Here is a 20,115-nt window from a genome sequence, read left to right as displayed (position 1 = left end):
CCAGACTAAGGGGAATGTATTTATGTCCGATTAGTATACTCATGGTGGTCACCTTAGCTCGAAAACTGCAAAGTGCTTCGCATTCAAATATCCCTTAGAGAGATATTGGCTGAGACATGATTGGTGTATATTGCCTCCCAATGCAGCAGATGCTGTGGCACGGTTGCTACGGATTGCAAGTGTCAATACTGCCCCCTAATGGTCCCACCATCCCAGTGCATCTGTCCAGTGTGAGGCAGTAAACTGGACATGAGGCAGTGCCTGCAGTATGACTGCACCGAACAGGTACACTGAGAACCAGAGACGGAACAGGCAGTCATATTCTGATTCATACCCAATGTTGAGTCGGTTCACAGTTTTAGAGGTAGAGGTTAACCTAGAAAATCAGTAGAATAATCCTTTAATTGTCCCACAAGGGGAAATTTGGGTGTAACAGCACCAAGAAAGACACATATACAAACAAACAGTACACAAGACACAGAACAGAAACACACAATTTTTACATATTTTACATATATGTACATAATTTTTACATATTTAAAGTATTATTGAAATAGAATTGAAGAATTAAAGTGAAGGTTATATCACAACACCAGTGTCTTCAAGGGGCTTCATATTGTAAGGTAAAGAGTCTACAATAACAGACGACCCCCTATGTTAAAGCACTTGGTGATGGTGGGAAGGAAAAACTCCCTTTCAACAGAAAGAAGCCAGCAGCAAAACCAGGCTCAGGGAGAGGCAATCATGGGGGTGATGGGAGGAAGACAGTTCAGTTTAATTTAATTCATACAGTGCCAAATCACAATAACAGTCTCTTTAAGGCTCTTTATATTGTAAGATGATGACCCTACAATAATAGAGCGAAAATCCCCAAAACAGACAATCCTTTGTGAGCAAGCACTTCGCAACGGTGGGGAGGAAAAACCACCTTATAACAAGACGAAACCTCTGGCAGAATCAGGCTCGGGTAGGGGCAGGCATCTGCCACGATTTGTTTGGGGTGATGGGAGGAAGTCAGGAGAAAAGACACACTGTGGAGGAGAGCCAGACATTATTAATAGCTGTGGTGTATAAACACAGAGTGTGAAAATAGATGAATGAAAAAGAAACGCTTCCCAGTGCATCGTGGGAAGCCCTCAGCAGTCTAAGCCTAGTGCAGCATAATTAAAGTAAAAATATGTGTGATCGTTTGCTTCGGCTGATGGTCTGTGATACGATCCGCCTGGTAGTGGCCCTTCCACCCCACACCGTTAGGTGGTGCTGTTTGTCCCTCGGCATTCCCAGTGGCCCAGAAGAATCATCGAAGAAACGAGTTGTTTCCTGCGTTACACATGTACATAGCACCAAATTAAATGATGGCTTCTTCAAAGAAGAAAGGTTTAAAGAGCAGTGGCCCTAAGGACAGTAATTTGGACACCAACGACGAGGACAAAACCGAATTGTGCCCCGGTTTCAGAGACGTGGACGCTTTTGTTAAAGTAAGTAAACAAATCCGGAGTTCATGCTAGCAGGCAAGAAAGCAACGTGGATGCCTGATAGCTGGTTGAAAACATCCACAGCAAGCTGTTGAGACGAGGTGACTTTTATACAGGTGATTGTAAAGGTAAAGGTCGACGTTACGAGTCTGGAGTGTCTTTGCTAAATCGTTAGAAATGTGGAAGTCTGTAGTTAACAGTTATTATCATGCAGTGTTGCAAGTAACGGACGAAAAGTGATAGAAATCCAGTCCTAAAGTATCTCCTGGGACCAACCACATACTCTATTAAAGTCTTTGGTTAAATAGCCTCTGTTTATATAAAGTCAGCAGAGCCAGCAATGACAAAGTAAGAGCATTTTAAATTATTCAATAAGCACTATATCCATGCTGCTTTTCCCTGTGGATAAACCTTATTGTTCCCTCAATATGATGTAATAACAGTAACTAATAGGGAACAGCAGTGTTTCCGTGCCCTTTATTTTTAATTATAATCAATTTCAATATATTGAAAATGGCTTTAAACAGTAACTAACAGCTCAATCTTTTTCTCTACAGCATGGGTTTGGTGCTGTATTATCAGCCACCAAAGCATCTGCCGGCCTGCCTCAAGCTGGGGATGAATATGATTTCTATCGGAGCTTCCCAGGATTCCAGGAGTTCTGTGAAAGTCAAGGAGATAAGCTCCTGCACTGGTGAGAATATAGTGTGTTGTTGCATTATTTTATTTTTTAAATTCACAGATTCAACAATGCATTCAGTGAGTTGATCAGAATCACAATACTTTATGGATCCCTGGGGGAAATTATGTTGATTACAGTGCTCCAGTACAAACAGTAACAAAAACAGACAATACAAGAAGTAAGACATAGCACAATATATTCATATGTATATATTGTGTAGTCCTGACAAACTATGTTGTTGAGGTTTGAGGCAACACTACAGTTTTGCAGCAGCACACTCCACTTATAATGAAAACTGAGCTTAATGATAATCAGACCACATGAATCTCTTAAACCATATCTGTATACCAAACATATATTAACTCATTTTAAAAAGTAATTTCCATCTATACTCACTTGCCTGTAAATGTATATTACATTTCCATCATTATTTTTAAAGTGTATTTTGCAAAAGTCTCAAGCCACCCGTCATTTCATGTCAGTGCAGAAATTTACTGAAATATGCAAATGTAGATACAAATACAGTATAGAAGACAGAGACAGTTGGTACATTTCTAATGAGTTTGAAAGTCAACATTTGGTATGATCGTTTTTATCCTTCAACACAGCCTGAAATCTGTTAGGTAAGCTCTGTTATCATTTCTTTAAGTAGTCTTCGGAAATGGTTCTCCAGGCTTCTTGGAAAACATTCAGGGCTCGTCTTTGGCTGCCCTCTGTTTCATGACAGAGGATCCACCATGTTTTTCAGGTGGCTGTAGACACTCAAGGTGTAAGACCTGTTGCCACTGATTTTCAATCCAGTTCTTGTGTAATTTGTCATATCTCACCCTTACCTCCCTGTTTTCCTTAACAATGGCTTCCTGACAACCACCCTTCCACTGAGACAGTTTCTGATTACTTTAATACTCTTTACCTGTTGTACATAGTTTTTAATGCCTACCACTATTTCCTTGGGCCTCCATTTTTCCACTTTCATTTTTTTTTTAAACAACATACTCCACACCATGCCAGGGTATGCCAAATTTTCAGCTAATAGCTCAGTGGGAATCACATTGTTGGCGCAAAAATGCTATTTTTATGTCAGACATTTCGTTTCACGGGCATAAACTAGCGTTTTTCATAGATTCATCTAAAGAAATGAGACCAAAAGGATGTTTTTTAAGCAGGCTTCTAGTAGCAAAATGCCTAAAGATACAGTTGGCTGTTTGCCAAGCTATGTGTAGGCACAGCACTGGTTCATCGTTTCAGTTGGGTTTCAGCTTGCATGATTCATAGGTCAGTGTTAAGTGGCTTAAAAAATATTTCTCTGAACATGATCAGATACAAGTACTGGATTAAAAATCAGTAAAAAAAAGCAACCAGTGTCCAAAAGCCTTTGAAATACTTCGAGAAAGCCTGGAGAGCTGTTGCTCAAGAGAAAAGCACTTTAAAAAAAATAGCAAGAAGATCTGGCATCTTGGAAACGAAATACAAAAAAATGAACTCAAGACTTTTGCTCATACTCTACATGTACGTGTGATGCTTCTAGCAAACAAGATCGGTGATCGTTTGCTTCGACTGATGGTGGGTTATAAACGTAACTGAAAGTAACACACCAGTATTAAGTTGTTATGTGTTGGGTTTGATATGTGTTTGGGATTAGTAGGATCTGTAGTATTTTACTGACTGATAGTTATTGCTTAGTCGCTCGCACTAATTAGAAATCTGCTGACATCTCAGTGTAAAAGAATGCACGAGGGCAGCTGTAGACACGATAACTGGCGCCTGATATCGGTCACGGCCACCTCAGTTCCTGCAAAACAAGCAGCTCTCCCCACCTGTTTTAACCAATCAGACAGATGCACATTCTCAGATAAGACTTTGTGTAATGCCTAGATATCTCCTCTTTTTTTGGGAAATTGGCTGCTGCTAACTGCTTGCAGACTGTTTTCTGAACAGAACAGATCCATAATCATCCAGTGCTTTAATAAATACACCAAAAGATGAAGTGTATCGACTGGTGATTCCTAAAAGTGGATAAACAATTGTGCGACATATGGCACTGGGACTTCTTACACAAGTAGAGCGAAAACACAGTGATAATTATAAATAATGTGGCATAACAAAAGATCTATCAGCCTTAGTAAGCGATCAGACCCATCCAGGATGCATACGTGGCTGGCTGCCTTGTTATTAGAAACTCGTAATTGCTGGACTTCTAGATTAAAACACAAGGTAGCAGTTTTCAAACTAAACAGGGGTCAGCAAAGGTTTCCAGACGTCTCCCACGAGGCTTTAGTGCAGACGTACCCTTTGACACGCATGCAGATGAGTTGTTTTATTGAATAACTAACCTGTCACTAGAGCTGGGCGATATGAGATTTTTTCATATCACGATATGTTTTTTTCATTTCAGGCGATAACGATATCTATCACGATATAAGCCAAATAACTATATTTGTAAGATTTAAATGTGCCGTTGCTCACAAGTAAAATGTGAAATAATCAGCAGCTTGTTTTTATTTAAATATTCATTTCCCATAATAAGTTCAACAGGGTAGATGTACTTAAGGAACATGAGACTTTTTCAGATAAATAAAGGCAAATATTGCAAACTACACAAAAGGCAGCCGCTAAAGCGTTTAAGTTTCAAAATAGAACAAACGAAACAGACTAAATTGTCAATTCCACTTAGAAATAAAGTATTAATTCTAAAAATAAATCTTAGTTTGTTTTACAGAAGAACAGACAAAACTGACTAACTTTTGTCAATATCAAATAAACTGAGAACTAAAAGGAAATTCTCAATCTCTCCTTGTTGTATAGCTGAGCTTTTCAAACAGTTGTAACAGTTACTTTAGTCTGACAAAAGCCGAATGACGAATTAGCGCTTCCAGTCAGAGACTGAGGCTACGTCCACACGTACACGGGTATTTTTGAAAACGGAGATTTTCCGTTTTCGTTTTAAAAAATAATCCCGTCCACACATAAAGGCAGAAATGAAGGAAAACGCTGCTATGAACATGCCAAAGCAGCAGGTGGCGCTAGATTCCTAACCGTGCAGAAATGTTGGCCAATCAGAAGTCTAGAAGCCTCGGTGGGAAAAAGTAAAAGCTGGGGCATAGAAGCAGAACCGAGTCGTATGTGTGGACGGACAGTAACTGTGTGTATATGTAAGCATTTAAACACTGCAGAGAGTAGAATTAACAGTAACAGTATTGTAGAAATTCATTTCACCGAAACAATAACGTGGCGCACAGTGTGACGCATGCAGCAGTTTATTGTATTTCCAGACTTGCTTTCGGCACAATTTACAGTGCACGCTACTCTGTTTTTTGTCAGACTTGAAATAGCCGAAATACCTTCACACTACGGAACTTCTATGGCTCTTCCGTTCGACAATCTCTCCGGCGTTGGAACCATCATCGGTTTTCTCTTCGGTCACGCTCGGTTGATTTTTCTAGTCGGCACACTCATTTCCTCCATTATGCGCTGGCTCCATTACCCGCTGGCTGCTTCCCAAACAAACACACGTGCGGCTTGTCACTTGTGCTGTACGTAACAAGTCACGCGACGTGACGCTGCGGCTGTGATTGGTTCGGCTCTGCGCTACTGAATTTGGATCGGCTGACTTTTTTTTTTTTTTTTTTTTTTTTTTTTTTAAGAGGACAAGAGCGGCGAGGTCTATCGCGATAGCTTAATTTCTCTATCGAGTAAAAGTTATATCGCGATACATATCGTTATCGTTCTATCGCCCAGCTCTACCTGTCACTAGCTGTGCATCAGTAATCAAAATGTAATCTTTTCACTGTGCCTCTGTGTTAGTATGAGTCAGATAATGCAGCACCATGGATGCAGATCTCACATGAGAGACCGGAACAAGCTGACAGGGCTGGAGGAGAGGTTCGACTTGGTCGTGGACTCAAATGACGTTATCCTCGAAAGAGTGGTATGACCCGCAGCTTTGGTGTCGAATGAGTTTCTACACGAAAAAGTCTTTGCAAAGTAACCCTGAGCTCTCATGTCTGATTTCCAGGGGATTCTTCTTGATGAAGCTGATGGGGTGAACAGGAGCCAGCAGCCTGTCATGCCTGCAGGGTTCCAGCCTCCAAAAGTTGTCGTTTCCAGCTGGAATCGCAAGGTTGGCTAATTAACCTCTCCGCTATTACACTGCAGATGCCAGTGTCTGCTCTGGGCCGAATTCAAGAAGAAACAATATGTGCCAGACCTGGCAGCCGTTTCTTAAATCTCACGCACACACAAAAAAAAGTTTTTTGAAAGTAGTACGTTTGTTCTACACTTTTTCTAAACAATGCTTTTATGGATCAGGGTTCCGGTCCTAGCAGTCGTTCCGAGACATTTCGACTGCTCCATGCTAAGAACATCACACGACCTCAGCTGAAATTCAAGGAAAAAGTTGACAACAGCAACACGCCTTTTATACCCAAGATCTTCATCAAGCCAAATGCAGTAAAGCCACTTCCATCTTGTAAGACATGCTTTTTACTCTCATATTCTTCCTCATCCTATTGTTTTCTCGTGTTAGCTTTTGATTGCAATATAAACGCGTTGACGCAGGGATGTCAAACTCATTTTATACCACTGAAGCTCTAATTTCTGTCAGTGAAAAGAAGTCTAACTATAAATGTAATGTCTTGATGCATGCTCCTAAAGGAAAAAAAAGTCTAATTTTCCAAAGCTGTCCTGTGGGTGAGCTGATTCTCACCCCCAGGCCTTATGTTTGACACTCCTGCTTTAGCGTGTCAAACTTATTACCTTTCCTGTTCTCCATCCATAGATTTTACCAACAAACAAATGCGTAAAGAGAGGCCTGAGGACCTTGATGTCCCAGCTGCCCTGGCTGACTTCATCCACCAGCAAAGAACTCAGGAACATGTTGATGACATGTAAGCATTCTACCTTGTTTAATATACACATCATATCTTGTTCCATTTTTTATTTTTATTGTGCAACTATACTTGGGATTTTGATCCATGCAGGTTTGCACACCCATACCAATATGAACTGGACCATCTTACAATACCAGAAAATCTTCTGTCTAAGCCAGAACCTCAGGTAATACACTCATGTGTAATGTGTGATTCCTGTAATATGATGCTGTCACTGTTGGTTAGGCCTCTGTCTAATCTGTGGTTTCTTTTCAGATGCACAAACCAGTAGCTGAGACAAAGTTGTCATTTGTTGATACACTGGAGGATTTGGTAGCTCTAAATGAAAAGCTGTGCAAATTGTCTGAATTTGCAGTGGACCTGGAGGTACAGAGCTCATATTCATAGTGTTGTAATGTAATGTAATGTAAAAATTTTGCATCACAAATTCATTTATTTGGACATTTTCAGACAAATTTCACTGCTCACTTTCTTCTTTGTTCTTCATCGCAGCATCATTCCTACAGAAGTTTCCTCGGCCTCACCTGTCTGATGCAGATCTCCACCAGAGAGGAGGACTTCATCATCGACACCTTGGAGCTCCGCAGCGAGATGTACATCCTGAATGAGGCATTCACTGACCCCTCCATTGTCAAGGTAATGGAGACACTCCCCAATCATTTTCCCTCTGTATCCTGCTCTGCTCTATCAACAGCAGATGAGATTACATGTCTGGTTAGATTTGGTTTGAGGTGGGCAGGTGCACAGTCGGCAGCTGTTTTTAAAATTTTAATCTCAGTTCTGAATTCGTTACAGTGCAGTGGACAGGCATGACCTGTTGTTCTGGTACATGATCAGTGCAGCAGATAACTGGGGGGAAAATCTGTCTAAAGTGTGAAAATGTACTTTTTTTGTGCCAATTTATTCCTGTGCAACTCAGTGAATTTCATGCATTCTGTTCATGAAGACTCTCTTACCCTTTGCTCAGCTCTTGTTATCAGTTTCTTTGTCTTTAAGTGTTTTTTCTTTTTAAACAGGCCCACACAAAGAGGCAGAAAAATAATGTACTGTCACACCAGCAGGCACCTTATGATCACCAGTTTGTTTGTAAAGCACCTTGAGGTGACTGCTGTAGGGACTCGGCGCTGGTTAAAAGTGCATGATTTGACACTAAGGTCATTCAAAAAGCCAAGTCCAGTTTACTGTATCTTGGGAAGAAATCATTTACCCTGTTGGGATTTATAAATAGCTTATGAGCTCTATCAATAAAGTAATCATAAATGGGTTTACATACCAGTTTTTGGTGTTTGTACCTACATGTGAATGATTTCCCTGTAATGTGAAATACATATTTAAAGAGAAGCAGTCTGGTGGTCTAACTACTTGTCTTTCTGTTTTTTAAAGCCATTACTTTCCCACATCTCAGAACTGAAAATGCACTTAAAATAGCCCCAAGGGAGTATATCTTCCTTGGGGCTATATCTCATCATCTCCTTTTTGATATTACATGGAGGCCTTTTGGGAAAAAAAGAATCTTCACCAGTGTAATGATTATAAGTTTGTAAAGTTAAAACCCCCCTGAGCCGGAATTTGTTTGAGGTGTCCTTATTATTTTCAAACACATCCGATAAAGTTGGCAAGCGTCCCGCGGTGTGTGTGGGAGCAGACATGACTCACTCACTGTAGGACACCTGTGAAAAAAGTGTGGTGCGTAGGCTTTAAACCACTGAAAGATTTGCGAAAATGATCCAAATGTTACATAGCATGTCTCCACTTTTTTTCAAAAGAAAATATATAGATATAAAATGAGTCTTAATTGTTTTTCTTTATTAAATAAGCTGGTTCTGCACCGGTGAGGTTTCAACACTTCATGTTTTTTGTTCGTAGGTTTTTCACGGTGCAGATTCTGACATTGAATGGCTCCAGAGGGACTTTGGCTTGTATGTTGTCAACCTTTTTGACACACATCAGGCAAGCCGGGCTCTCAACCTGGCCAGGCATTCCCTCGACCACTTGCTAAAACACTTCTGCAACGTGGACTCTGACAAACGTTACCAGCTGGCTGACTGGAGGGTTCGGTATGGTGACTCCTGGTTATTGAATGCATAGTTTTATACTTTTCACTTAGCTTCAAGCGTTGTATGGTTGTTTTGGGGGAATTAAATATAGTCCACATTTGTCCACATAGCCCCTTGCCAGATGAGATGGTGCAGTATGCCCGGACAGACACCCACTACCTTCTTTATATCTACGACTGCGTGAGGGTACAGCTTCTCGACTTCAACCACGGACAGCCTGGTTTGCTGCAGAGTGTCTGGAACAAGAGCAGCAGCATTTCCCTCAAGGTGTGCACTTCATACACCATGAAGATTAAAGTGACACTTCCTTAATAGTCTTGTTCAATTCTAATAGTTCCATTGGAGTCTTTAATGCTTCCATAATTTTTACATTTCCACACCATGACCTCTCAAGATTTTCTGACATTTGTCACGATTCGCCATGTGCCCCCCCTCTCTTCCCAAACAGAAATATGTGAAGCCTATCTACACAGAAGAGTCATATTTGGAGCTGCAGAGGAAGCAGAAAAAGTCTTTTAACACCCAGCAGCTCACTGCCTTCAGACTGCTGTTTGCCTGGAGGGACAAACTGGCCAGGCAGGAAGATGAAAGCACCGGGTAGGCTGCCTGGAAATGGATGGACTTCTTGTTCTGGAAATTTGCTGGAGCTTTTTTTTCCCTCTCTCTAGCTTATCCTTCCTGTCCAGCTACATATTACAGTCCAAATGATTTAGGGTTTGGAAGTCGTAACATGTTTTAATCCAGTGTTACCTGTGTGTTTAGATACGTCCTGCCCACTCACATGATGATCAAAATATCTGAGGAGTTGCCAAGGTAAGTTGACTATATTTCTCTTCTCTTTCCTCTTTTTTTTTCTCCTTTTTCTTTTTTCCGGTTCTTGTTGTTTTCACTGTGGAGTAGATCAATTTAATGTTTTTATTCATAACCTCCAGCTCAGTATTTTGTCTTTACCTACTCAGGGAGCCTCAGGGCATCATTGCCTGCTGTAACCCCGTGCCCCCACTGGTGAGGCAGTACAACAATGAGCTCCATTTGTTAGTGCAGCAGGCCAGGGAAATGCCCCTCCTTAAGGTGAGGAAAGATGAGTGGCAGCAGGGGGGGATGTTTTGGGGTTTTTTTCTCCCCTCTTGGTATTATAAGTTCAATGTTTGAGATGTCACTGATGATTTGAGGGACCAGGATCAGTCAAATATTGCAATATCTTTTGCATTTCACACAGGCTGAGATTGCTGCGCAGAAGAAGAAAGGACTCACGCCCATTAAAAAGGTTTGCTTAAATTCCAGTTGATTTTGGAGGTTGAATGACTGCAGGGGAAATGAATGTGGTTTTATATCATTTTCCAGCCTGAGGTCCCGTTGTTTGGTCCCCATGATACATCCAGGGTTTCCGAGAGCGACCCCCCTCAAATTTCTGCTGATGGTAAGCTTCATGCTCGTGTGTGCTTTGCATCGCTCAAACGATAGCAGATTTCAGCCCATTAGGCTTTGTATTGATGCATCCATTAATTTATTTTTTCAGATCTGCCAGTTAAGCAGGGGATGCTGTTCTCAGAGGATGAGGACGTAGATGTACAGAAAGAAAGCGGTCTCGTGGCATCAGCTAAAATCACACTGTTTGAGGTGGAGATTAACATTTAGTTTATTCAGAGTGAGATGATTTGTGTGTAACTGTGGTGCGAAATGTGAGATCTCTGCTCTTTGTTAAAGGAGGTGGAAATAAAGGATGACCAGGAGTCAAGCTCAGCGGCTCAGATGAAAGCCAGACGTATTATTGAGTCCTTTGAAAACCCCTTTAGAATGGTAAGAGGCAGGCAGTGATTTACCCTCAGTGCTGGTTGTGTGCCACCGAACTTGAGGTTCAGTATTCATTTGTCTTCCTTTTGGGATTTCAGTATTTACCCTCCACTGATGTGCACGTCAACAAAAATGCCAAGTTTGACCCGTCTTCAAAAATATTCGAGGTAATCAAAGAGCTCTATTCACCGATCCATATCCTGTTTTTTGTTTTTTTTTTTTTAGTTTTTTTTTTTTTTTTTAGTTTTTTTAGTTTTTTAGTTTTTCTTTTTTTCTTCTTCGTCTTTTTTTTCTGTTTAGTTTCTTTTTTTTCTTCTTCATCTTTTTTTTTATTTTATTTTTTTTTTTAAACCTCGTCCCTGTTTGAACATTCACAGCTACAAACTTCTCACCTTGACAGATCAGTAAAAGGTGGAAACTACAGAGTGTTGAACAGCAACAGACTGAATTAGAGGCCAAGAAGAAAGCCAAGCAGGAAGCCAAAGAAATGGCAAAAAAGCAGACGGGTAACAGGGTTAATTTACTCTAAATTGATCATTTTCTTTCACCCATAATTCATGTTCCTCATTGTTTTTAATGTTGACTTCCATAGAGGAAAGGACAAAGGCTAAACAGAGTTATCAGGAGTCTCTCAAGAACGTCGCCACAGTTCGCCAGCAAGTAGCAGTGAGTCACTCACTTTCTGTTCCTGCCATTTTCTCTTTTCAACTTTAGATGGGCTTCGGTGTCCCTGTGGCGTGAGAGTTATACTCACTCAAGAACATGTTAAAGCCTCTACATTAATGGCCAGTTTAACCCTCTGCTCTGCCCCCCATTTTCTGATGATGCCTTTGGTTTTTCTGCACATAAATAAAGTGACTCATAAGCGAGTAAAGCACTTTTACCAGTCTGCAGCACTGGCATTGAAGTGGCCTTTTAATATTTATGTCTGTCACATGATGTGTCTGGGGAAACAGAATCCGCAGCGGGGGACTAGAGCATTAAGAGACTCATCCTTTACTTATCACGTGATTTTTTTTTTTTTTTTTTTTTTTTTCTCCCCTGGAGAGCGACAATAGCTCCTTTCTGCCCAAAAGCCCATCTACTGGGATTACTGCTTTACACCCACCTGGTTACTCATGCACAGTCTTTCCACCATAGTGCTTCCTTCTTCTTTTTTAAATACTCTGTCCCCTCTACCTTTCACCATCTGAGGCTTTGCCATCATTTGTTTGAGTGAACACTAATGGCGTGCACCAGACTAATCCTCTGTGTGATGACTGTTTCAGTGAAAACTTGGTTTTAAGGCACTCCCTGCTGAATTGGCACCCTCATATAAGCACGTTGGCACCATCTGGTGGCGTGCATCGTAGTCGGAGATGTTGGCAGCAACGCTTGAAAGTAACAGTCGTCAACTTGCCAACTTCAGCAGAACATTGGCAGTTTCGGCTAACTGTCAGTTTCAGCTGGCACTTGGGCAATGAAGTTTTCTTGTCTAATTACTAATTATTTGAAAGAAAGCTCAGTGATTTTTGGAAGCTCCTGCTGCTCTGATATAAATAGTATTACAAAAGGGTTGTGCAGTGATTTGGTTGTTCACCAACAGTGGCATGAGAAAAATACAACTTGCTAGTGAGCAAAATGAAATGAGCTGAATAGACTAATTTGCTTGGGAAATAAAATATGCAAATTAACAGTTTAGCTTAAGGAAGCACTGCTGTGGCATTTTCAATGTAAACAGAAATGTGTGTTTTAGGTTATAAGGTAATTATTCACAATAATGTTTTCACCTTGTAAGCTTTAAATCCAGGTGTCCTGCTTCTTTGGAGTGAAAACAACGTATAATCTTCGTTGTAACATTATGTAATTCTCCAATCTTGATACAGCTGACTCGTAACAAGCAAACTGTCAGAAGACAGATTCTATGTAGGCTTGTATACACCATAAATATATACATTCACCAGGTACTACATTATGTACACCTTCCTAGCCCCCTTTTGCCTTCAGAACTGCCTCAACTCTTTTGTTATCCACCTTTTATTCAACAAGGTGCTGGAAATATTCCTCTTAGATTTTGGTGGCACAGCATAAATGCAGCTCAGCAGAGCGTTTAGAGCATGTTGCACTGTGAAGCTCGTGTTCCACCACATCCCAAAAGGATGTCATGTTGAACATCTGAGCTTTGTGACGTGCTGTGTTGTCCTGCTGTAAGCAGAAGAGAGTACAGTACGGTGATAAAGAGGTGGAGATAGTCAGCAGCAGTACTCAGGCTGTGGCATTTCAACCATGCTCAGCTGGTACTCCTCGTTTTCTTTCAGCTCCTCCCTTTAGTGGTTGTCACAGAGGATCTTCTGCACAGCCTTATCCCTAGCACCGTGTCACCTTATCCCTAGCATCTTCCTCTTTCACACAAAGAAGTGTACTCCATAGTGCCAATCCATGGTGGCAAATGGGGAGGGTTGTGTCAGGAAGCATCCAGAATAAAATCTTGGCCAAATTAAATATGCGGATCATCAAGACAAGTGTGCCAAGAAAATGTTCCTCACACCATTCCTCCATCAGAAGCCTGAAATGTTCATACAAAGGATGTGTGCTTTCATGTTGCTTACACCAAATTCTGACCCTACCATCTTAATGTCGAGGCAGAAATGAAGACCAGGCAGTCTTATTCTAATCTCCTGTTGTCCAGTTTTGGTGAGCCTCAGTGAATTGTAGCCAGTTTGCTGGTCTTCTGCTACTGAAGACCATCTGCCTAAAGATTCAACATACTGTGCTTTCAGAGATGCTCTTCTTTTGGTTGTAGCAAGTGGGGTTTTTTTTTTTGTTTCTTTGGACTTTCTGTCAGCTCAAAGCAGTCTGGTCATTGGATATTTTTGCATAATTTGACCGTTCTCTGTGAAATGTTTAAACAGCAAAACATTGAACTAAAAATCATCAGATATAGAATAAGGGGTCACATGCATTCAAGACTGGGGATAAACTCTAACTAGTTTGACAGTGTCTACATTTACAGAGGTGCTCATTAAAGTGATCATTCTTTGTATTTTACTGAATGCAGTGTTACTGACCTATTTAATTAGGAATCCTCAAACGCCGGCGGAAAGAAAAGAGAGCGAGTCGACAGTGAGGTTGGAGACTTGACTCCCAAACCAAGCAAGAAGTTAATGAAATCTGCAGAGAAACCCCAGAAGACAGAAGTAACTCCTCAAGACAGCTTCAAGCCCTTTGACTACAGTCAGTCAGACCTCAAAGTCTTTGCTGGTACGCATATCATTTTTTTATTACACTGGGTGAAACCACGGCTTATTTTTCATTCATTTGCAGTTGTTTTAAAATCTAAAAAAAACCCATTTAAATTCTGTGCACTCTCTTTTCTTCTACAGGTAACACATCAAAGGATAACACACAGTTTGATCCAAACCGGCAAGCCCACGATTTTAAGAGAAAAGTATGGCTCTGTTAAAATAATTTATTAACCGAACCACATGCAAATATATTCATGTTTAATAATGAATTGCTACATTTTGTGTAACAGAAAACTCCTAAGGGACAGAAAAACAACACTGGTGCTGGCAACCGAAGTATGTCGTACCTGCCTGGAAAATCGGATCGGTAAATATATTCAGCGTACAGAGGTTTTTCTGGCCTTGCTAATTCAAACTCACAGAATATTAACCACTCTGTCCTTTTCTTCCCCCCAGAGGATTCCGGCATAACTGGCCCAAAAGATAGGCTGTCTTTGATGCCATTTTCTGTCTCCATTTTAAAACCTTTTCACCCTGCAGAAACAGTGTTTGTCTTTTTTTGTCCTTGTTGTGCAGCCAAGTAAAATCCAGGATTTCAGAATTTAATGAATTTTGAATCAAAAAGTGTCTTTTTCTATCTGCGCACACTTCCTAAATAAAGATTGTTTTAGAAGTAAACCCTGCCTTATTTTTTTATTTGTGCAACAGTATTATGTAGAATTATCACTACCAACTCAGATATTAAAATAATAGTTAATAAATATCTAATAAAATTGGTCATTATCCTTCTTAGCTTGTGTGAACTATGCTGCATGTGTTCTTTGAAGCACTAGTGTCAGCATCAATCTAGAGCTTTACTTCAAAAGTTCCCGAGCTTAGCTTCTTTATTAGATTTGATTTTACAAGTGTACAGTCTGCTGCAGTGATGCGGACGCTGCACCAGTCCATCATGGTGAAGAGGGAGCTGAGTGTAAAAGCAAAGCTCTCAATTTACCGGTCGATCTACGTCCCTACCCTCACCTATGGCCACGAGCTGTGGGTAGTGACCGAAAGAACGAGATCGCGGATACAAGCGGCAGAAATGAGCTTCCTCCGAAGGGTGGCTGGCCTCTCTCTTAGAGATAGGGTGAGAAGTTCGGCCATCCGGGAGGGGCTCAGAGTAGAGCCGCTGCTGCTCCACATCAAAAGGAGCCAGCTGAGGTGGTTCGGGCATCTGACAAGGATGCGCCTCCTGGGTGAGGTGTTCCGGGCATGTCCCACCGGGAGGAGGCCCTGGGGCAGTCCCAGGACACGCTGGAGAGATTATATCTCTCGGCTGGCCTGGGAACACCTTGGTGTTCCCCCGGATAAGCTGGAGGAGGTGGCTGGGGAGAGGGAGGTCTGGGCCTCTCTGCTTAGGCTGCTGCCCCCGCGACCCGGCCTCGGATAAAGCGGAAGAAGATGGATGGATGGATGGATGGATGGAAGTGTGCAGTCATTTGTTAAGAATGAACTAAAAATGGTGGACACTAGTGTGCGAAAGTCTAGAGTCACACTTCATTTCTTCCTATTTTGCTTCCAAGTAGCCAAACTTTCTTGGTTTGTTTGTTTGATTTTTTTTAAAGTTTTTATGTTCAATAGTTCCCCAAGGTCTCTGAAGAGGGCAGCACAGTGATTAGTACTGTTGCACCACAGCAAGAAAGCCTTGAGTTCAGCTAATTTCACTCAGCTGAAGCCTTTCTGTGTGGAGTTTGCATGTTCACCCTGTGTTTTGGGGGTTCTCTCCAGGTATTCTGGCTTCCTCTGGCAGTCCAAAGACATGCAGGTTGTGGAGTCCACATGGTTGTTTGTCTCTCTCTGTTAGCCCTGCTGCATCAGGCTGGCGACCTGTCCAGGGTATACCCTCCTCTTGCCCTATCGTAGCCCCGCTGCGACGCTGATAAGGTTAAGTGAATGGATCGTTCAATCTCTGAATGACGTTTTTCATTGGCTGTCATTGTCCATTTACAGTTCAGTCTTTGTACCTGACGGTTAAAGGAATATGTTTTATTTCTGGCTGTAAATCCACTTAACACTGGCCTATGACACATTCAAGCTTTAAAAAGTCACCCGTATATACATAACAGACAACTGACAAGAAACCTGACAAGTGAAACATGAAAGAAATTTCAGGCCTAAAAAAAAGAACTGTCTACAGCAGATGATGAGTATCTGAATGGCAGGTCCTTAAGAAATAGGAAAACAATCCAGTAAAGACCTGAAACGGGACCTGAGATGCATCTGGACCTTCAGCTGATCCCTCTTCTCTTCACTGAACCCTCATCGAGAATGGTCTCAGTAGAAAGGTGACTGTCAAGAAGACGTCCTTAAGGGAAACCGTGAAAAAAGGCTGAATTATGTCAAATTATGCAAGAACTGGCCTGAAATGATCAGTTGACAGGTTTTATGGAGTGATGAATAAATATTTGAGCTTTTTGGTCCATATTGTCATCAGTATGTACAGAGGAGGTCAGGAGTGGGGTACAACAATGAATGTCTGCAGCCATCTGTTTAACAGATGGGCGATCATGGTTTCAAGCAGCATTTTGAGCCTGTGGTTTTGGGATCTTTTTAAAATGGATAAATGTGCAAAAATAGCATCAGATTTTGATCCACCAAGCAATACTACCTGGAAAGAATGTGATTGGCTTGGTTTTTCAGCATAATAGTGATCACAAACACTCAATGCAGCAGAACCATACATGGATAGACAGTAGAGCTGCCACAAATGATTATTTTGATAGTCGACTAGTCGCTGATTATTTTTGCGATTAGTCAACTAATCAGATCATGCATCCATTGGATGTAAAACATACAGCTTATTGCACCAGCATGCATCTGCTCTTATATAACTATCATTAGCTTACAGCTTTAAGTGTTTAAGGTATGTGCTAACTAAAAATAAAGACAAGATGAGAGTTTATTGAATTTTAATGACACTTGCAGATTGTTTCGATGGAGTTTAATCTGCTTGACGTTTATTCAGCTGTGTAAAAACTCTAACTTTAATCTTAGCCAAACCGATTTAATCAGGAACCAATAAAATACTAAAAAAAAGCCAAACAATAACATTTTTAAGTTATCTAAGTGACTTATATATAATGTTTAACCTGAGTAGCGAAAGACGGCGGTGGGTTTGAAAATGACTTGCTGGGAGTCCGGTGTTCTCACCGGCTCTAGTGAGCCTTGCCCCCGGCTAGCTATCGAGCTAGCTGGTGGGTAACAGACGTCTCCGAAAACGTCGGAGCGCTTTTGAATATATGTGATGTCTTGATAAACTGAGCCGATATTTGAGGTTTACACAGCTACATTCTCGCCTGAAAATATGTTAATCGTTTATTTTGTGACCCAGAAAGAATAATAAGAGTAATATTAAAACTAACTAGCTGCCGCCATTGTTGATAACTGAGCTGGGCCGCGCTATGAATTCTGGGACACAGCTTCTTCTTCTTCGGGGTTTAACGGCAGCTGGCATCCTTGTACATGCAGTGCTGCCATCTTCTGTTTCAGTCCGTTATTACACTCTTAAATCCTACTACTTATTCCTGCGTCTTTTGGGATCTTACAAAGCCTCAAACGACGCGTCGACTATTAAATTAGTCGTCGACGATTTTAATAGTCAAAGTAATCGTGACTAGTCGACTAATCGTGGCAGCCCTAATAGACAGTGAAACACTATTAGTCATGGATTGGCCTCCACGGAGCCCAGGCCCTAACGTCATTGAAGCAGTGTGGATCATCTTGACAAAGAATGCAACAAAAGCAGCCAACATCCAAAGAAGAGCTTTGAATGTCCTTCAAGAAGCCTGGAGAACAATTCCTGAAGACTACTTAAACAAATTACAAGACAGCTGCCTAAGATCAGGCTGTAAAAAAGGCTGTATATTGTTTGTTTGACATGTCTTCATGTGAAGCACTTTGTAACAGCGTTTTGGTCTTAAAAAGTGCTATATAAATAAATTTTACTTACTTACTTACTTACTAAAAGAACAAAGGTGGTCATAACAAATATTGACTTTCAAGATTGTTAGAATTGCCCAGACTCTGTTTATGCCTTGTATTCTGTATTTCCATGGAGGTTTGCATTTATTTCAATAAACTGTTCCACGACTCCTCAACATATAAATTTGACTTCATTAAAGTTGTTTTACAAGTTTTACAAAATGTAAATATTGCAGTAAACAGTCCCATTACTGTTGCGTGGCACGGAAAATTTGGGTTTATAACATGAATTAAGGTCAGCACACTTAACTTGTTTGCTGACTTAGTGCTTATTTTAACCTCTGGAAATAACAAACATTAGGGCCAACACTATGTAGAGAAACACTGGGAAAAGAATATAATATCTACATCCATCTAATATATCTAATCAACCAATAACATGCCATGTAGACAAAGTCAAAAGAACCTGCTGAAGCTCAGACTGAGCATCAGGAAGAAAGATGATATGTAACTCTGAACATGGCGTGGTTGTTGGAGTCAGATGGGTTGTTCTGAGTTTCAAAAATTGGTGAGTGGTGAGTTAGAGGTGGTGTAATGGTGTGAAGGATATTTTAGTGGCAGACTTTGGGCCCTTAGTAGAAGCTGTCCACCCCACAGTATAGCCATCTTCTCATGTCTTCTTCCAGCAGGATAACACACTATGTTCCAAAGCTCGAACTACTTTCTTGAACATGACACTTAGTTCATTGTACTCAAATCACAGGATCTCAGTCCAAGAAAGGACCTGTGGGATGATGTGGAATGGAAGATTAATCTCAGAGTAATATTTCCAAGCATGGTTGAATCTGCGCTGCAAAGAAAGCAGCTCTGAAAGCAAAAGAGGATCCAGCTTCATAGTACCAAGGTGTGCCTAATGAAATGGCCAGTGAGCCTTTACAGATTCTGTGCTTGTCACAAAAAACTTAGTTACAAATGATTGCGAGAAGATGTCAAATTTGACGCAAGGGGGCCTTTCATTAATGTCTGACTGACGGTCCCAAGCTTTACATTGAGAGTCAAGTAAAAATTCACATGGCCCAAACGGAAAAAATAAATAATAAAATAACTGCTGTTTTTCATTTTCAGCACAATGAATCTTATGTTTCACTAACAGCAGGCTTTGATACGACATCTAGTACTATGTCTTGTCCTATTAGCTGTGTTTTAGTTGGCCTGCACCATTAAAAATGCTTTATTGGTAACAGACTGCAAGCAATATGTTTGCGCTGCACCTTTGGATCACATGGACTTAAGGTTACAAACTTTAATATGATTGTGATCTTAGCTTTCATTTTTCGTTGCTTGCCCCTTCAAGTTTGAATTGTTTGCTCCCCTTTAGCATATTTTACTTTCTGTTGACAATGACAGGTTCTTGTTTAAACAGATACAAACATACTTTCACAGGAAACTAAATAAAGCGCCTCTGCCTGTGTGAATTTCAGGTTTGTGTTTGAGGATTAGAGTATGAGGATTAGATTTCCATTTTTCTGCCAGCAGCCATTGAGGTGCCTTTTTTTTATTTAGCTTTGAACTTTTTTGTAAATTTTCTTGGCTTACCTAGACAAGTTTGAATTGTGTGCTCAGCTAACTTTTGCCTTTGGGTATAACACTCTGTCGTGAAGATACTGAGCCTAATGTAAACAGACTAAGAGTGCACTGTTGCCTTGTGCAGTATAACAGCTGAGATCTGTCCTCACAGTCCATTTAGAGTGGCCGTTCTGATGTCAAACTGGAATTGCAGATATTGACATTTCAGTCTGAGACAATCGTTTTACTGTTTTAAACTCAAATGCTTTTGAAATTAATCCAAGTAAGTAACTACCATCATTTCGGGTTAGATTGGGGTTAGGATTAGGGTTTGGGTTGGTCTGAGACTTACTAAGAAAAATACCTCCAAACTGACCAGTTTTTGTTCAGTCACAGCAAATTAAATAAATAAATAAATAAAAATACAAATTCTGCGTCAGACACAAGTTTCCATAGTCAGCCGGTCAT

The 20,115-nt window shown here is 40.8% G+C and overlaps 1 protein-coding gene across 1 annotated transcript; it reads left to right on the top strand.

Moving 5' to 3' along the window:
* The first annotated feature begins 1,267 nt into the window (after positions 1-1,267).
* Positions 1,268-14,799, top strand: exosc10 (exosome component 10). Its single transcript, XM_085444020.1, has 25 exons — positions 1,268-1,478; positions 2,033-2,169; positions 5,962-6,085; positions 6,173-6,277; positions 6,466-6,625; positions 6,935-7,043; positions 7,137-7,212; positions 7,302-7,412; positions 7,539-7,682; positions 8,913-9,103; positions 9,214-9,370; positions 9,552-9,700; positions 9,866-9,916; positions 10,063-10,174; positions 10,323-10,370; positions 10,448-10,523; positions 10,623-10,723; positions 10,811-10,903; positions 10,996-11,064; positions 11,298-11,403; positions 11,490-11,563; positions 13,957-14,137; positions 14,260-14,324; positions 14,412-14,488; positions 14,578-14,799. The coding sequence occupies exons 1-25, from the start codon at positions 1,353-1,355 to the stop codon at positions 14,606-14,608; spliced, it is 2,673 nt and encodes an 890-aa protein (XP_085300146.1). The 5' UTR covers positions 1,268-1,352; the 3' UTR covers positions 14,609-14,799.
* Positions 14,800-20,115: the final 5,316 nt, after the last annotated feature.

The sequence above is a fragment of the Copadichromis virginalis genome, linkage group LG20 (genome assembly GCF_057382275.1).
Source record: "Copadichromis virginalis isolate Kocher_CV1m ecotype Utaka linkage group LG20, C_Virginalis_male_GT1.1, whole genome shotgun sequence".
Lineage (NCBI taxonomy): Eukaryota > Metazoa > Chordata > Actinopteri > Cichliformes > Cichlidae > Copadichromis > Copadichromis virginalis.
Note: the sequence above shows the minus strand (reverse complement) of the source record. Positions and strands in the feature narration are given on the sequence as shown.

Bases quoted from the DNA above. Each gene is read 5' to 3' on its own strand.
- exosc10 (XM_085444020.1), top strand. From the start codon at position 1,353: ATGATGGCTTCTTCAAAGAAGAAAGGTTTAAAGAGCAGTGGCCCTAAG. The intron at 10,524-10,622 runs GTAAGCTTCATG...TTATTTTTTCAG, and splicing joins CCCTCAAATTTCTGCTGATG to ATCTGCCAGTTAAGCAGGGG. The intron at 10,724-10,810 runs GTGGAGATTAAC...TCTTTGTTAAAG, and splicing joins CTAAAATCACACTGTTTGAG to GAGGTGGAAATAAAGGATGA.